Source organism: Macaca fascicularis, chromosome 10 (genome assembly GCF_037993035.2).
Source record: "Macaca fascicularis isolate 582-1 chromosome 10, T2T-MFA8v1.1".
NCBI classification, from domain to species: domain Eukaryota; kingdom Metazoa; phylum Chordata; class Mammalia; order Primates; family Cercopithecidae; genus Macaca; species Macaca fascicularis.
This window is the reverse complement of record NC_088384.1, coordinates 11,157,500-11,175,807: the sequence shown is the minus strand read 5'-3', so window position 1 is coordinate 11,175,807 and position 18,308 is coordinate 11,157,500. Positions and strand designations below refer to the sequence as shown.

Genomic DNA, 18,308 nt, shown 5'->3' with positions numbered 1-18,308 from the left:
AGCCTGGGCAACCTAGCAAGACCCCCATCTCTCAAAAATTAAAATGAAGGCCAGGCGTGGCGGCTCACGCCTGTGATCCCAGCACTTTGGGAGGCCGAGGCAGGCAGATCACAAGGCCAGGAGATTGAGACCATCCTGGCTAACACGGTGAAACCCCGTCTCTACTTTAAAAAAAAAAAAAAAATTAGCTGAGCCTTGTGGTAGGCGCCTGTAGTCCCAGGTATTCGGGAGGCTGAGGCAGGAGAACGGCATGAACCCGGGAGACAGAGCTTGCAGTAAGCCAAGATTGCACCACTGCACTCCAGCCTGGGCAACAGAGCAAGACTCTGTCTCAAAAAAAAAAAAATTAAAATGAAAAGTCAAATCCAATTCCTCTATGTGGGTGATAATGCCCTGGTTCTGGCCCTGCCCACCTTACCCGTCTTCACTTGCCACTTCTCTCTCTCCACCACGCCCCAGCCCCACTGGCTTACTTGATGATCTCCAAACACACCAACTTCTTGCCTGCACCAGGCCCAAACACTTGCTTTTTCTTCTGAGCCCTCTTCCTACTTTCTGAATGGCCAGTTTCACCTGATCCTTTAGATCTCAGCTCATCTTTCCTCTTCAGTGAGGCCTTTCTTGAACATCTTATTCAAAGTGACCCCATCTTATTCCTATTACTTATTAATGCACCAATCAGTTAATTGACTTGATAGTACTTACCATGCTCTGAACTTACCAGCTGCACTTCAAGGTGATCCCTGCTCTGAAATTTCTTGTCTTACTAGTCTTGCCCTTCTAAATATAAATCACTTGCGAGCAAGAGCCGGATTTATCTTGCTGTATCAACTGGCATATATTAGGTACTCAAAGATTTTGAATGAATGAATGAATGAATGACAGCTAGGAAAATATGGTAGCAGTCAGCCAGCAGATAACGTGTTAAAGTGAAAAACATCAGTTCTCCCACCATGAAGCCAGAAGTTGTATGACTGTTTTTTGACTTACAGTGTATCCAAGTAGTGATAACACACAAACAGAAAAGAGGGAGAGCCTATGTTCTCTGCTGATGATTTAAAAAAGAAATGTCAGAAAGATCTAAACCTCACCAGCTCCAGTTTCAACTCTGTTTATAATGTTGTTGGTATTAAAGGCAAATTTCCTTACTTCTAACAGATTGCAAGGTTTGGTTTCTTTTTTCCCCTAAGGGACGGACTTCTGCACCCACTGAGCCCAGTGCTGTGATAGCGCCATCAACGACTCTACTCAGCCATGCTCACACCAAGGCCAGCCTTAGAGTATCTCAGGATCTCACTCTGCATAAAACTGTGGTTGATTCAAAATACCAGAAAAGAGGTTTCTCTTCCTAAGAACCAGAACATGAAGGCAAAGCATATGCAAGAAGTGGTTCTTCCTCACAATACCCCAGCTCAAGATCTGCCCCTCTCCTATAAAAGGAAGTATAACAGAGTGAAAATTCTTTTAGAGGTGCAATTCCAAAGTAAAGGAAAATTCAATGGCACCCTTTACACCTAATTTAAACCAGGTTTGACCCTTTAAACCCAGTTTGTTTCCCTGAATTTGATCAATTAGTTAACTATTTAGTGATTGAGCTCTAAACTTGGAAAGTCATGAGAAAGAAAAGAGTGGAAAATAAAACCCATCATCCTTGTTTTATGTTAGATGCTTCCCACGGCATACTCAGTAAACACAGCCATGTCCTAAAAGCAATCTACCAAATGCTGAGAGAGAGGCACTTACGCGGCATGATCCCTTGGCTCACCAGTTCTTCCCGGGTCCGGCGCTGCTGGAGTTTCAACTGTAGCACTGCAGGGCAGCAGAAAGAGAGGAGAGATGAGAGGTCAGTTGGGTATTCCACCTCAAAAAACACATTTTCAAATGCAAAAAAAGTCTAAAAACAGAAGGATGTAGTGTGAAAGAAGGGTCCCCTTGAAGTGCAACTGTCTGTAATTGCAGAAGTGGCCTGATACAGCAGAGTTTCCGTATTCTGCTGTGGGCGGTGAGAGGAAGTTGCGAAGGGTCTTGCAGGGCGATAACAATCCACAAAGCACCAGAGTCTTGCCTTTTACTCAAAACCTCCACAACACTGACTCCTCCTCCTAAAACTAAAAAACACCTATTCCAAACTCAAAATATCATAACGAGGACCATCATCCAGCAGAAAAAGCTCTCCAGAGGTTCTACGCTTAACAAATGTTTACCGCCATAAGTATAGTGAATGAAAGTACTACTCACATAGATCAGGAAGTGCTATTCGTAAACTTTTTCTTTTGCATTTAAAAATTATAGCCATTTCACCAAGCAATGCCTTTTTCTAGCCTACAAAATATTTTACCATCAATATGCCTCTGTTTTTCTTCTTTCTCTTCACTTACAGCCTTTTCTGTTGAGGTGAAACAATCAAGCTAGATGACTCAAAGCACATCCGGGCTAGGGGAGACTGATGGGTGTTTCTCTTATTTTCACTCTGGCAATACTGCTTAATGAAACAACTTAATAGAGAGATTTTTGAAGTTAAAAATCAACTATCAGCCAGGCACGATGGCTCACGCCTATAATCCCAGCACTTTGGAAGGCCAAGGCGGGCAGATCACAAGGTCAAGAGTTCGAGACCAAACTGGCCAAGACGGTGAAACCCCATCTATACTAAAAATACAAAAATTAGCCAGGTGTGGTGGGCGCCTGTAATCCCAGCTACTCAGGAGGCTGAGGTAGGAGAACTGGTTGAACCTGGGAGGCGGAGGTTGCAGTGAGCCGAGATCACGCTATTCTCTCTCACTCCAGCCTGGGCAAGAGTGAGACGCTGTCTCAGGAAAAAAAAAAAATCAACTATCTTTCTTTCAAAAGCCAGTTAAACCAAAAGGGTGTTACAACTACAAACTAGGCAGAATGACGACGGCACAGCTGTCATTCAGAGACTAAATGAGAAACTGCAGTGGTTGCAGTGAGCTGAGATCACACCACTTCACTCCAGCCTGGGTGACAGAGCAAGACTCCATGTCAAAAAATAAAACAAAAAAAAAGAAAATGTTCAGAGAAGGAGGGTTAGGAGGATCCCACGGGCCAAGGAAAGTCTCCTTACATAATTGTCTTCAAGTGTATGGGCCTTCCAAGTCACATCTGAGAGGAACCAGAATCTACTGGGAATCATCTTAATATCTGCCTTTTCTATCCCCAGAGCAGTTTTTAGGGAGGCATCCAAGAATGGCAGAACCATAACCATGCTCCTGCCTACATCTCAAATTCAGTAGATCCAAACCCAAACTTGTTTTCCTCCCAAAAACCCAATCCACTTCCCATCCTTACTTCTTTAATGATATCACTATTTTTCCCAGTTTTTTTTTTGTTTTTTTTTTTTTTTTTTTGAGACGGAGTCTCGCTCCTCTGTCGCCCAGGCTGGAGTGCAGTGGCCGGATCTCAGCTCACTGCAAGCTCCGCCTCCCGGGTTCACGCCATTCTCCTGCCTCAGCCTCCAGAGTAGCTGGGACTACAGGCGCCCGCCACCTCGCCCGGCTAGTTTTTTGTATTTTTAGTAGAGACGGGGTTTCACCATGTTAGCCAGGATGGTCTCGATCTCCTGACCTTGTGATTCGCCCGTCTCGGCCTCCCAAAGTGCTGGGATTACAGGCTTGAGCCACCGCGCCCGGCCCCCAGTATTTTTTTAAATGTCTAGGCCAACTTCAACTCTACCTCCTCACACTCACACTCCTCTCTTATCAATTTTACCCTGCCATGTTTTCCCATGCTGCAGTCGTAGCTCCCTGGCTGTGTCCTTGCCTGTATTGTCTCTCTCCCATTTTAAGTCATCTTAATCAAGGCTGGCCAGTTACTCTTCCTCAAGTACCATGAGTTTTTTCCTACCTCTTTTATTCACTTCACCTGGAAATCCCTACCCTGTTCATCTGAACTTCCTAACTCACTCCACAGCATTCAGAGTTACTATAGGCCTCCTGTGAGCTACCTTTTATGTGTTAGGAAAAAGTATAATATTTTGCCTTGTGTAATAGTAGCCCTTCAATATCTTACCTCTCCTACCAGTTTATAAGTTCCTGGAGAGAAGAGAATATGCCTTACTGATATATGTCCCTAATAGCACTTAATACATAGTAGGCATTCAATAATTGTTTCTTGTACTGAACTGGATCTCAAAAGGATGTTACAAACAGTCTGAGAAACTGAACCAAGAGGGTATTATTATTTTACGAATTAACACTGTTAAGAACAAAGCCTTGGAGAACTAACTAGATAAAAACAGCAGGAGTTACAATAATAGCTGACATTTATGATGCAAGTACTCTCTGCCAGACACTGTTTTACATTCTTTTACATTTTAACTTATTTAACCTTCATAACAACCATATGAAGATACATTTTGGTGTTTTGTTTTTTTGAGACAAGGTCTCACTCTGTCACTCAGGCTGGAGTGCAGTGGCGCAATCTCAGCTCACCAAGGCCTTGATATCCCTGGTTCAAGGGATCCTCCCACCTCAGCCTCTGGAGCAGCTGGAACTATAGGTGCGTGCCACCACGCCCGGCTAATTTTGTAATATTTTTGTAGATACGGGGTTTCACCATGTTGCCCAGGCTGGTCTTGAACTCCTGGGCTCAAGTGATCTGTCCATCTCAGCCTCCCAAAGTGCTGAGATTATAGGTGCAAGCCACTGTGCCAGGCCAAGATAGGTATTACTAATCCTATTTTACAGAGAAGCAAAGTGAGGCCCAGCAGGTTTAAGTAATACACCTAAGGTTATCCCACTAATAAGAGGTAGAACAGGATTTGGAGACAGGGATTCTGATTCCAAAACCTGGGCCTTACTTTGCCTCTCTAGGATCTTCTGAAAGCCTGCTCTACTGTGATAATAGGAGTGGAGTGTGATCACCTGGGTTTATTCTCTGGTGAGACAGACAAAGGGGCTAAGTAAAATGGATGGTTCAACAGGGTCAAAGGAATTCAGGTGATCAACTTCAGTAAAACAAATTTACTCTAGGAAGTTGATTTCAGAAAAAAAATTATAACCATAGATCAGCAACAATAATTGCATTAATAAAACACAAATAATAATTGAGTGTGCTACTATGTGTCAGGCCCTGTGTTAAGTGACTGTCATGCTTTTAACTTTTTTAATCCTTTTAAAAAGCCCTGTGAGGATACTACAGTTTTTATCTCAATTTTACAGATGAGGAAACTAAGAATCAGATATTTAAAAGTTTGCCTTTTGTCACACAGCTCAAAGGTGCTGGAATTGGGATTCATAACCACATTTCCGTGACTCTAGAGTGGAGGCACCTGATCATAGGCAATGTGCCTCTCTATCAGAAAGAAAAGACAGCCAAGCAGGATAAAATGTAAGAGGCATAAAAGGGCAAATAATTGTCATCTTTTAGAGTGTTTCTAAAGCCCAGTGTAAAATGAGCTATTAGAAAATGATTAAATGTAACAAATTAATTTTATTTCAGAGAATAAGGGAACAATGCAATTTAGTAAGTCTGAATACTTCAAAGAAACAATAACTAACATAAGCTATGGCTATTATCCAAGAACAATTTTGAAATATTAACCACTAGCCTTCTTGAGTAAACCATATATAAATAGGGCCATAGGGATATTATATAAACTTCTTGATTGAAAAACTTCTTGCTTCATGAATGCAAAAATTTAAATTTATGAAAGCTAACACATTTAATAAATTTATGATTCAAGTTTTCTGTGGAGACTACAGTAAAGGCATATTCAACTTAAATATACATACGCATATATACACACGTGTATATATTATGCATGTATACATATATATACACACACATATACAGCTCTAGTACAAAGAGGAAAGTTTATATAATAAACCTTTTCCACCTCTAAAACTAAATGAAATTAAAGTTCAGTTATCTGAAAATTCCATCTTGTCCCTCCTAGGAGTTAACTTTGAACTTTGTGTTTATCTGACATCTGACAAAAGTTCCCCACTCAAATAACAGAATTATCTTGGGTACTGCAATAACCTGATTTAGATATGTGTTGTTTTATGCACTGCATAACCTTCAATGGTTACAAAGAAGGGGAAAAAAGACTGAAGCAGTAAACTCAGAATTATGGCAGTCAACCTATAATTCATTTTGTTTTATAATTTATCTGCTTTATGTTTATCTGTGTAGACTTAAAATGATCCATCGTTGGAGACTTTCAACTACAAAGAAACAGCTGTTTATATGAAGTTTCTGTTTCCTTGGTCTATTAATTCCTCTTAATTCTAAGCATTATAAATAAAATGACTTTACATTTCCAGACCTTAGGATTATTCATTTTAGAAGCAATTATTTAATAACCCCCTTTCAGTAAATACCACAGAGCCATACATTCTGTGTTCACTGCCAAAGTTACCAAAATCAGGAATAAATTTCAGAGGCCATAAATTTAATGCACATCCACCCTCAACAAGAAATATCTGAAACAAATGATGATTTTCACAGACCGTACAAGCCTATGGAGATTTAGGAGAGTAGGAATTTTGACATCTCTCTATGTCATTGTATATCACTACTTAGATCTGCTCATCATTCCCCAAGCCAGTAAAGACTAAACAAAAATATTTATTTGTATACAAGCATAAGCCTTTAATACTTTACTGTTAACTGATTTCCACAAATCTAATATATCATGTTTCTAAATGGGTCTGTGTAAACAACCTATATATAGATGAACGGATGTCTTTAGAGCTGATGGGTGGTGAATCAACTGAGTTGCCTGCTAAAAAGAATGGAATAAAAAGAAAAGAAACACAACCATAAAATGAAAAACCCTAGGTTCTCCACTCTCCATGGAAATAATCAAGTTTTTTACCTGCCTCAAACAAAGGCATCAATTGCTATTTGAATAGCTACTTTAGGGGTGAAGGAAAAGCCAAGGAGTGACCTTAATATATCTCTGTCGTGTAAGACCGCGGAAGCATGTTGATAGGATTCAAGGGGTAATACCCAAGAAATGAACACATCAAACAGTTGGGTCAATCAGGACTGGAACAAGAAAGGAATAAGAAGTGGGGTTCTCATGCCCAGCTCTTCCACTGGTCGTTTGTCCCGGATTTCACTGGGAAGGAAACATGCAGTTGGTAGCCGTTCCTACCTTATACATGTATTGATTCCACCAAGGCTTCTACAATCAGAAGATAACATATAAATTATGAGGAAGTAGAAAAGAATAGGAAGGTGGGGTTAGTATGAGAAGGACAGGACAGCAAAAAAACAAGACCCCTCCCTCCACAGCATCCTTTGCTCAGTTAAGTCTTCTCAAGGAAGATTCTCATACTGTAGGGACATTTCATTAACCGGGCCGTAACTCAGGAATACTGACAAGTCTTTTTCTCATGAAACTTCTAATCAAATGGCAATAAACTTGGCCACTGCTTTTCAGAATGTTTATGTTAGAAAAGGCTCCAAAACAAACTTGTTGATGAGTAAGGGAAATGTTCCTGGACTAGAAATTATAAGCCAGCCAAAACAGTGCTGCATTTGAAAATTAATGAGATTTATATGCTTGAGGAGAGCAAAAAGCAGACAAGACTTCTCAAAAATCTTTTCTCTTACCCCACTCAGATATTTGGCTTCCAACTCTGGAGGCTGTCATACTTCAGGGGGAAATTGCTACCCAGAAACAATCGACTGAAAGACTGCTCTGGTTGGAGCCAAGTTTGAAAGCATCAGTTTTCATGAGAATTAACAATGACCTTCACACTAAAAATATTAAAATAGCCCCAACATATTAGAAACTAAATTAATAGATGTCATTTCTGGCATTTGTAAGGTACAACTAATACTAGAGCATTTCTACATTTTAATAAATTGCATGGTGCTTATTTAACTAATTTTGAATAAGGAGTATTTGAGTTTATCTCCTGTAAAAATCACAATCTACCTCACTCTCAACAATAGAACAACTAAGTAGAAATTAGTAAGGATATTGAAACAGTTCAAATGTATGCCCCCTCCAAACCTCATGCTGAGATATGATCCCCAGTGTTGGATGCAGGGCCTAGCAGGAGGAGTCTGGGTCACGGCAGCAGATCCGCTGGGAGTGGCCTGGTGCCCTACCTGCAAGTAATGAGTTCTCACTCTTTTAGTTCATGCGCATGCATGAAACTTGTTTAAAAGAGCATGGGATCTCTCCAGCTCCGTCTCTCGCCATGTGACACTCCTGCTCCCCCTCTGCCTTCCTTCATGAGTAAAAGCTTCCTGAGGCCTCTCTAGAAGCTGAGCAGCTGCTGGTGCCATGCTTGTACAGCCTGCAAAACCACGAGCCAAATAAACCTCTTTTCTTTATAAATTAACCAACCTCAAGTACCCCTTTGTAGCAACCCAAAACAGACTAATACAGATACACAGGACTTGAACTACACCATCAACCAAATAGAATTAACAAACATATAGAACACTCCATCTAACAATGGCAGAATATACACTTTTTTCAAGCACACATGGAACACTCCCCAGGTCGGAACATACACCAAGCAATAAAACAAGTTTCAGTCCATTTTAAAGGATTAAAATCATTCTTTGACCACAATGGAATTAAATTAGAAATCAAAAACAGGCCAGGTATGGTGGCTCACCCCTATAACCCCAGGACTTTGGGAGGCTAAAAGAGGAAAATCACTTGAGGTCAGGAGTCAGAGACCAACCTGGTAGCAAAAATAGCAAGACCCCCATCTCTATAAATATTATGTATATAAAGAATATATGGCTGGGCATGGTGGCTCACGCCTGTAATCCCAGCACTTTGGGAGACCAAGACAGGTGGATCACCTGAGGTCAGGAGTTCAAGACCAGCCTGGCCAACATGGTAAAACCCCATCTCCACTAAAAATACACAAATTAGCAGACCATGGTAGTGGGTGCCTATAATCCCAGCTACTCAGGAGGCTGAGGAAGGAGAATCGCTTGAACCCAGGAGGTAGAGGTTGCAGTGAGCCGAGATTGTGCTACTGCATTCCAGCCTGGGTGACAAAGCAAGACTCCATCTCAAAAATATATATATATCTATATACACACACACACATATATATACACACACACACAACACATATATATGTGTGTGTATGTGTGTGTGTATATATATATAGAGAGAGAGAGAGAGAGAAATAACAAAAAACAGAAAAAAATTTGGGAAATTCATAACCAATGGGTCAAAAGAGAATGAGAGAAATTAGAAAGTACTTTGAACTAAACAATTTATCAAAATTTCTGGAATATAGCCAAACAGTGCTTAGAGGGAAATTCATAGGTTTATATTAGAAAATTCACAGCCTACACTGGAAAAGAAGAAAGATCTGGAATACATGCTGTAAGCCTTTACCTTAAGAAACTAGATGAATATAAAATTCAGTTAATTTTAAAAAAGGAAACTAGAAAAAGCGCAAACTAAACCATGGTAAGTAGAAGAAAGGAAATTAAAGTGGTAAGCAATGATATACAAAACAGAAAAATAGGCCAGGTGCGGTAGCTCACACCTGTAATCCCAGCACTTTGGGACGCCAAGGCGGGCTGTTCACCTGAGGTCAGGAGTTTGAGACCAGCCTGGCCAATATGGTGAAACCCCGTCTCTACTAAAAATACAAAAATTAGATGGGTGTGGCAGCAGGCACCTGTAGTCCTAGCTACTCGGAAGGCTAAGGCAGGAGAATCACTTGAACCCAGGAGGCGGAGGTTGCAGTGAGCTGAGATCGCGCCACTGCACTCCAGCCTGGGCGAAAGAGCGAGACTCCGTCTCAAAAACAAAAAACAAAAAACAACAAACAAACAACAAAAAACAGAAAAACAACAGAGAAAATCAATAGGCATAAAAGTCTGTTGTTTGAAAAGAACAACAAAATTGATAAATCTTTACCTAACTACCAAGAAAAAAAACAGAAAATATATACAAAAATCAGAAACGCAAAAGGAGGCCAGGTGTGGTAGCTCATGCCTGTGATCCCAGCACTTTGGGAAGCAAAGGCAGGTGGATCACCTGAGGTCAGGAGTTCAAGACCAGCCTGGCCAACATGACAAAGCCCCATTTCTATTTAAAAACAAAAAAAACAAAAGAATTAGCTAGATGTGGTGGCACGAGCCTGTAATCCCAGCTACTTGGGAGGCTGAGGCAGAAGAATCACTTGAACCTGGGAGGTGGAGGTTGCAGTGAGCTGAGATCATGCCACTGCACTCCAGCATGAGTGACAGAGCAAGACTCCATCTCAAAAAAAGAAAAAGAAAAAGAAATGCAATGGTCAAATTCCTAGGAAGGCATACATTACTGAAACTGACTCAAGAAAGAAATAGAACATCTGAATAGATGTGTAACAAGTAAAGAGATTGAAATAGTAATCTTCCCACAAAGAAAAGCCCAGGTCCAGAAGGCTTCGCTGATATATTTCTCCAAATACTTAGCTGGGCATGGTGGCTCATGCTTGTAATCCCAGCACTTTGGGAGGCCCAGGTAGGTGGGCCTGCTTGAGCTCAGGAGTTTGAGACCAGCCTGGGCAACATGGCGAAACTGTCTCTACAAAAATGAGCCAGGCATGGTGGCAAGTGCCTGTTGTCCAAACTACTCAGGAGGCTGAGACAGGAAGATCGCCTGAACCTGGGAGGTCGAGGCTGTGGTGAGCTGAGACCACATCACTGCACTCCAGCCTGGGTGCCAGAGCAAAACCCTGTCTCAAAAAAATAAATTAAAAAATAAAAATAATTAATACCAATCATTCACAAACTCTTCCAGGAAACAGAGGAGAAAACACTTCCCCAGCTCATTTTATGAAGCTAGTATTATTCTCTGATTCCAAAGCCAGAGAAAAACATCAAAACAAAACTACAGATGAATATGCCTTATTAATATAGACACAAAATTCCTCAACAAAATACTAGGAAATGAAGCCAGGACTGGAACCAAATATTCTGTATCTTTATCCTTGTAATGCTTTTCTCATTCCAGTGATTCTCAACCCTTACCCTTCACAATGAAATCATCTGGGAAGGTTTTTAATTGGTCTGGAATGGGGCCTAGACCTCATCTCTTTAAGAAGCTTAGCAGATAATTCTAATGCAATGCCATGTCAAGAGCTACCCTATGTAATGCTACTTTGGCCTAATTTAAGCTTACTTCATATGGAGAAATTAAATATGCTCCACCCATGTTTGTGATGCCAATGATAGATCATGGCAAGTAAATAGTGCAAAGCAGGTTTATTCCAACTAATAACCAGTAAGTAGCCTTTCCTCTGATACTGTTTTAAGGCACATCATCTTTTGCTGTGTTTTGAACGACGATTCAGTTTTTAAGTTAAAATTTTTTGACAATAAACATGTTGTTATTTCCATGATCATTTTTAATATTTTTCACATTGAAACACTTAAGAATAACAAATAATTTTTCTTTTTTTTCTCAAATTCCTTTTCACCAAACGAATAATTTAATAAACAATCATATGTGAACACTTCTAGGAGGTGTCAAGTCCCATCTCATGAAGTTTAGCATTAAACTCAGACATCTAGAAAACAGGATACAGACCAGGGATATCCACTGTCACAAATTATCAACACATTTCCCAGCTTCCATGGTGTCCTGGCATCTTAGCTATGGACGTCCTAGGACCTGCAGGACAAGGGCAACAGAGACCACAACAAATTCACACGTAGCTTCCTGGAGCAGAGGACAAAGAGCAGTGAAAATGGACCCCCAAGCTCTGGCTAGTTAAAAATTATTATTTGTTCAAAAGTTTACAACAGGAGAGAAATTTTATTTTCCAACACACTTCTTCCATAAAATATATTTGTAGACTACCACTAAAGGTTTGTCAACAGGAAGAGAATGGCTAAAGAACAACCCAATAAAGAGATAAAATCTGGTATCTCTAGATGTACTTCTGTGAGTTTTCTATCTAAATTTAATGCATGCGATATGATGCTGTATATCTTCCAAGTTCTTGTTTATATACAGTGTAGTACATTTACTAATAAATATTAACTGGTTTTTTTTTTTGTTTTTTTTGAGACAGGTTCTCACTCTGTTGTCCAGGCTGAAGTGCAGTGGTATGATCATGGCTCACCACAGCCTTGACCCACCAGGCTCAAACAATCCTCCCACCTCAGCCGCCTGAATAGCTGGGATTATAGACTTGTACTACCACACCCAGCTAATTTTTAAATTTTTTATTTGTAGAGACAAGGTCTCACTGTTGCCCAGACTGGTCTCGAATTCCTGGGCTCAAGCAATCCTCCCACCTCAGCCTCCCAAAGTGCTGGGATTACAGGTGTGAGCCACTGTACCCAGCCAATATTAACTGTGAAAAGTAGTTTCGGATAGTATTTCCTTACTCTAAGTTCATAGCCTCCTATAAATTCCTAAAGCTTGACCTGCTAATAATTGGTATATTTTTTCTCTAATTTTCAGGCACCAGGTTCCAGAAAAAATAAGCAAATGCAACTTAATTCAGCATCAGACACCAATACTTCTAGCTTCAAACTGGGGAATGTGTTTTACCAGGAAGGTCAGAGAAGGAACAGGTTGGGTGCTAGCCTTAGGTGAAGCTCAGCATGCAGATAATTAGAATACTCATCTTTGCAACAGTGAATTATACCTATTTTATTGGTGTATTTTACATTCTATTTATCCTATATGCCTCAAAAATCATTTAGTGACATCCAAACTGTAAAACCACATGGCCTATCAATTAGAACCGAAGGCTGTTCTGAACACTCACCAGCTTCGTTGCTAGAATGCATGATTAAAAGCAGGTGAAGGGTGTCTCCAGAAGCAGGTGCTACTCAAGTTCTGCTACCTGGGTTACTTTCCAGCATCACCACCAATATAAGGATTGGGAATCAGGGTGTGGAGAGAGAGCTTCTCAATTCACTCACCTAACAAATATTTACTAAACAACTATAGGTTGGCGCAAAAGTAATTGATGTTTTTGTCATTGCTTTTAATGGCAAAAGCTGCAATTACTTTTGCACCAACATAATACTAGTTTGTTAGGTCCTGTGCTAGGTACTAGATACAAAAAATCAGCCGGGCATGGTGGCGGGTGCCTTTAGTCCCAGCTACTTGGGAGGCTGAGGCAGGACAATAGTGTGAACCAGGGAGGCGGAGCTTGCAGTGAGCTGAGATCGCACCACTGCACTCCAGCCTGGGCAGAGCGAGACTCCATCTCAGGAAAAAAAAAAACAACGGGGGGGGGGGGTCTTGAAAGTATTTTATGTTCATGATCAGTTGGTATTAAAGTTTCAAGCTATATCCTGATAACATTCCCCAAAAGTAATACTCCTCTGGGCCCCTACTTATTGAATGTGCCCATAAGTCTGTTCTGATATAGCCTAAAAGATATGAAAGAGAAGAGAAATGTCTCTGTGTTCCCTAACTTGGTTTCATTACCTCTCTTGCTTTCTGGTTCTTGAGCCCTACCCTGTCCTACAGCATCCAATGGAATTGTTTCCTCTTCTGCTTCTTAACATATAATGTTCTTAAGCTTTCTAAACATTAAGTTTCTTTTCTTTTTTGGTTTTTGAAATAGGATCTTGCTCTGTCACCCAGGCTGGAGAGCAGTGGTGCAATCTTGGCTCACTACAGCCTTGACTTCCCGGGCTCAAGTGATTGATCTTCATGCCTCAGCTTCTCGAGTAGCTGGGACCACAAGCATGCACCACCACACCTGGCTAATTTTTTGTACAGACAGGGTTTCACCTGTTGCCCAGGCTAGTCTTGAACTCCTGGGCTCAAATGATCCACCCACCCTGGCCTCCCAAAGTGCTGGGAGTACAAATGTGAGCCACTGCGTCCAGCCTAAACACTAAGTTTCTCTTGTCCTTTTCGTGATAATTTTCTTCCTTCAACTTGTGAAACCAGCCTGAATGGGTAAGCACAGTGTACACTGCACCAAAAACATAGCTGTGGCTTGTTTTTCTGTTTTTTGTTTTTTGTTTGTTTGTTTGAGACGGAGTCCTGCTCTGTCACCCAGGCTGGAGTGCGATGGCGAGATCTCCGCTGACTGCAAGCTCCGCATCCCGGGTTCACACCATTCTCCTGCCTCAGCCTCCCGGGTAGCTGGGACTACAGGCGCCTGTCACTACGCCCGGCTAATTTTTTGTATTTTTAGTAGAGATGGGGTTTCGCTGTGTTAGCCAGGATGGTCTCGATCTCCTGACCTTGTGATCTGCCCGCCTCGGCCTCCCAAAGTGCTGGGATTACAGGCGTGAGCCTCCACACCTGCCGGCTTGTTTTTAATATAAACAAAAGCATTGCAAAGGCCCAATGTATTTTTTAATTAGCCCTATCCTTAACCAGAAAGGGTTTACTGTCAACTCAACTGACTTCTGGGTAAAGGGTTACACAGCACTGAATGTGGGGTTGGTTTTATAAATATTTTATAAGTTCCAAATAAATGCAACACACCTCCAGAAATGACCTCTGGCCAGGCGCAGTGGCTCATGCCTGTAATCCCAGCACTTTCAGAGGCCAAGGCAGGTGGATCATTTGAGGTCAGGAGGTCGAGGTCAGCCTGGCCAACATGGTGAAACCCTGCCTCTACTAAAAATACAAAAAAAAATAGCTGGGCATGGTGGCGGGCACTTGTAATTCCCAGCTACTTAGGAGGTTGAGGCAGGAGAACAGCTTGAACTCAGGAGGCAGAGGTTGCAGTGAGCCGAGATCACGCCACTGTTCTCCAACCTGGGCGACAGAGTGAGACTTGGTCTTGAAAAAAAAAAAAAACAGAGATGACCTCTAAGGGGAGACCAAAGGACACCAGAGAAAGAATCAGAACACAGAGGTCCCAATCCTATCTCTGTTGCTACCTAATCAAGTAACTATCTCTTTTTTCCTCAATTTTATCACTGTAATACAATTTTGAAAACTAATCCATATACCCTTTGAAACTCAAAAGATCACAATGTACATGAAAAGTGAGTTGTAAAATTATAATACAGATTACAAATGTTTCATTAGAGGCTTTTACATCAGATTTTCTCTAGGACAAAGTAAGAACTGCAAGTAATCTGGTACCACACCTCCAACGAGGTAATTTATTCTGCAAGGTAACATGATTTTATATCAAACCACCCTTATTTAAATCACATCCCAAGTTGTTCTTGGTGGGGGTTGGGGGTGGGCAATGCAGAGAGATCAAAGGAAGGGTAAAGGAAAGGGGAAGGAGAGGAAGGAAGGGAAAGAAAAAGGAAAGGGGGAAAAAAGGAAAGGGGAAAAAAAAGGAAAGGGAACTATTTTTCTTTGGAAGGCAGATTAGGAACATGTAGCCAGTGAAGCAGTCTCTGGTAATTATAAAGAGCAAGCTTGAGAGGCAGAAGAATCAGTACTCATTCATTATTAAAATCAAATATACAGTTGAGTATTCAAAAAGCATGCTCCTGAAATTCTAAGCTATCAATACCAAAGTAGTTGTTGAAGGATCCAGAAAGGTCCATTTATCTTTTGCCAGAGAAAGGAGCTGCTGAAATTCTTGAGATTGAGATCCAAAGTTAAGACAAGAAGGAGGAAGTGGAGGTGAAGAAAGGAAAGTAAATTCTCCTTGAGATTCTATTGACCAACCATCCACAAACCTTATGATTAAATGCAATGTTGTATCCTAGATTGGATCTGGGAACTGAAAAACGATGTTAGTGAGAAAACAAATGAAATCCAAAAGAAGTTTGGAGTTTACTTAATAGTAATGTACTAACGTTCATCTCTCAGTTTTGACAAATGTTAAGATGCTAACACTAGGGGCAACTGGATCAAGGATACGCAGGAACTCTCCGTACTATCTGTGTAACTTTCTTGTAAGTGTAAAATCATTCCAAATAAAGTTTAGTTAAAAAACCCATGGAGGGCCTTTTCCTCTTGGAAGTCCCCTCTCTCTCACTAGAGAGCAAGCTGTTTTCCTTTCTCTTTTCTTCTCTTTCTTTTGCCTATGAAACCTCCACTCCTAAACTCCTTGTATGTGTCCATGTCCTAAATTTTCTAGGTGTGAGAGGACAAATCCCAAGTATTTACCCCAGACAACATAGCCGCTTCATATTAGGGACCTCGTCTGGGATACCAAGGTACAATATTCATTGAAATGCAACATCTGGTAGAAGCAAACCAGTGTTACAACCCATCGGAATGGTTCTGACAGCAAACTCCAAATGGTGCTGCACACCGAACCACGCATGGACACACCTTTCATCTGAGGACCCTTAGGTTGACCCCGGAGGAGCCCTAGCTGCTGTTCCACACACAACGCCCCTTTTCAGCAGGAAGGAGCCAGAAAGAGTTGTCGTCCAACACCCTCTAAAAGCAGTTAGGGTTACCATTCCAGAGGGGTGAATAATACAGGAGTTAAGAAGAAATTACTTAGGCAGATAGTGACGGTATGGAAGTCCTCAGTAAGATTTTCCTTTTTAATGAAAAGCAGCCCCAAATCATTTTCTAACAAAGAGCAGCCTGTAAAGTTGAGCTGCTGAAATAGATAAGCAAGCTGGGAGCTTGCACAGGTGAATGCCGGCAGGAAAGAACGACCTGGGCCTAGTCACCTTCAAAATGCTGGCTCCACCTTCCCTTCTCTGCCAGCCACATGTACAGTAAGAAGCAGACAAAAATGGTGCCAGCTAAGGGGATAATTCATTTGTATAACAAGATTAGGGTGGGGCAACCAGCCTTCCCTGCTCAGTATGTAAACATCACACCTGATCAAACCAATCTGTGAGCCCTGTGTAAATCAGACACTGCCTCCTCATGCCTGACTATAAAATCTGGGGCATCCTCTGCTGCTGGCCGGCCTTTCCTGTCGAAAGTCCCCTCTTTCTCGAGAGAGAGACAGAGACAGAGACAGAGAGAGACAGATCCCCTTCTTCTGCCTATTAAACCTCTGCTCCTAAAAAATAAAATAAATTTTTAAAAAACATGAATTTGCCTCTACCTTTAGAAAAAATTGATGAATCAATTATGAAACATAACAAACGTCAGGTTTTTCAAATTGAAATGCTGCCATCTCTTGGAGAGAAAGAAATTATCAATTCCTATAATGATTCCTGTAAATCAACATGATGCTCACAGGAAATGCTCAATGGTGCATGTCAGATTTCAGATTTGGACGTTTAACCTGCAAATACATGATGCAAATATTTCAAAATCTGAACGAAATCCAAAATGCAAAACACTTGTAGTCCCAAACATTTCTGATAAGGAATACTCTTAACCTATAATACCAAAATATAATAGATATCTTCTATTTAATCTGAATACTGTCGGGAATGAAGGCTCTAGATTAATGAAGTACGTTCCTGGGCTGGTAAACCTGGGCAACTTATACATCTAACCAGGTAACTTTCCAAGAATCAGCTTATGAAAAATCTAACTTACGGTACTAAAATATGCAAATAAAAGGTGTCTATATTGTGTAGTAACACTTACAAAACGGTGAAAACATGCATCATCTTACTTAATTCTCACAACAAAGCTATGCAGACGATAGAACTCTTATACCATTTTGTAGATGAGGAAATTGAGGTTTAGACCGATTAAGCAACTTGCTCAAGGTCATAAAGTAAAAGAGCAGAAATTGGAACCCAGCTCTGTCTGAATGTACAGTCTGAATCTTCAACCACCTCTCTTTTCTCATAAAACATACCAGTTCTCTGTATGTTTGTCTGTTTATGTTTTGTCAAGATGGGATCCTACATTGTTGCCCAGGCTGGCCTTGAATTCCTGGCCTACCAGTTATCCTCCTGCCTTGGCCTCAGTCATTACAGTCATGATGAAACACTGCACCCCACTCCTCTATGTTTTAAAATGACACTATATTGACAGTGTTATCAGCATGATATGGATGGGAAAAAAGTGACCTACATACTAACTAGGGGAAAATCCAGGTGATTTCAGTGAATAGTATGGAACATGTAGAGTATATGACATAGAACTCTGGAGACTGAAAACACTGCTTATGTTCTAATTCCAAAAGGAATTGAGATTTTAACAGGTAACAGTGGTCACATTTAAAGGTTATTCAGGCTGGGCATGATGGCTCACACCTGTAATCCCTGCACTTTGGGAGGCCAAGGTGGGAGGATCATGCCCAGGAGTTCAAGACTTTTTCTTTTCTTTTCTTTTTTTATTTTAGACAGTCTCGCTCTGTCACCGGGCTGGAGTGCAGGGGCACGATCTCGGCTCACTACAACCTCTGCCTCCCGGTTCAAGTGATTCTCCTTCCTCAGCCTCCCAAATATCTGGGACTACAGGCGTGCGCCATCACGCCCAGCTAATTTTTGTATTTTTAGTACAGGTGGGGTTTCACCATGTTGGCCAGGAT

At 41.1% G+C, this 18,308-nt stretch overlaps 1 protein-coding gene across 5 annotated transcripts in view; it reads right to left on the bottom strand.

The window, feature by feature from the left end:
* The window catches only part of MRTFA (myocardin related transcription factor A), a 222,560-nt gene that overhangs the window by 50,374 nt on the left and 153,878 nt on the right, over positions 1–18,308 (bottom strand). For all 5 annotated transcript variants that reach the window (XM_065521738.2, XM_005567185.5, XM_005567186.5 and 2 more), the window contains one exon: positions 1,744–1,809. In XM_065521738.2, the coding sequence (XP_065377810.1) occupies positions 1,744–1,809 (66 nt within the window). The remainder of the gene's footprint in view (positions 1–1,743; positions 1,810–18,308) is intronic.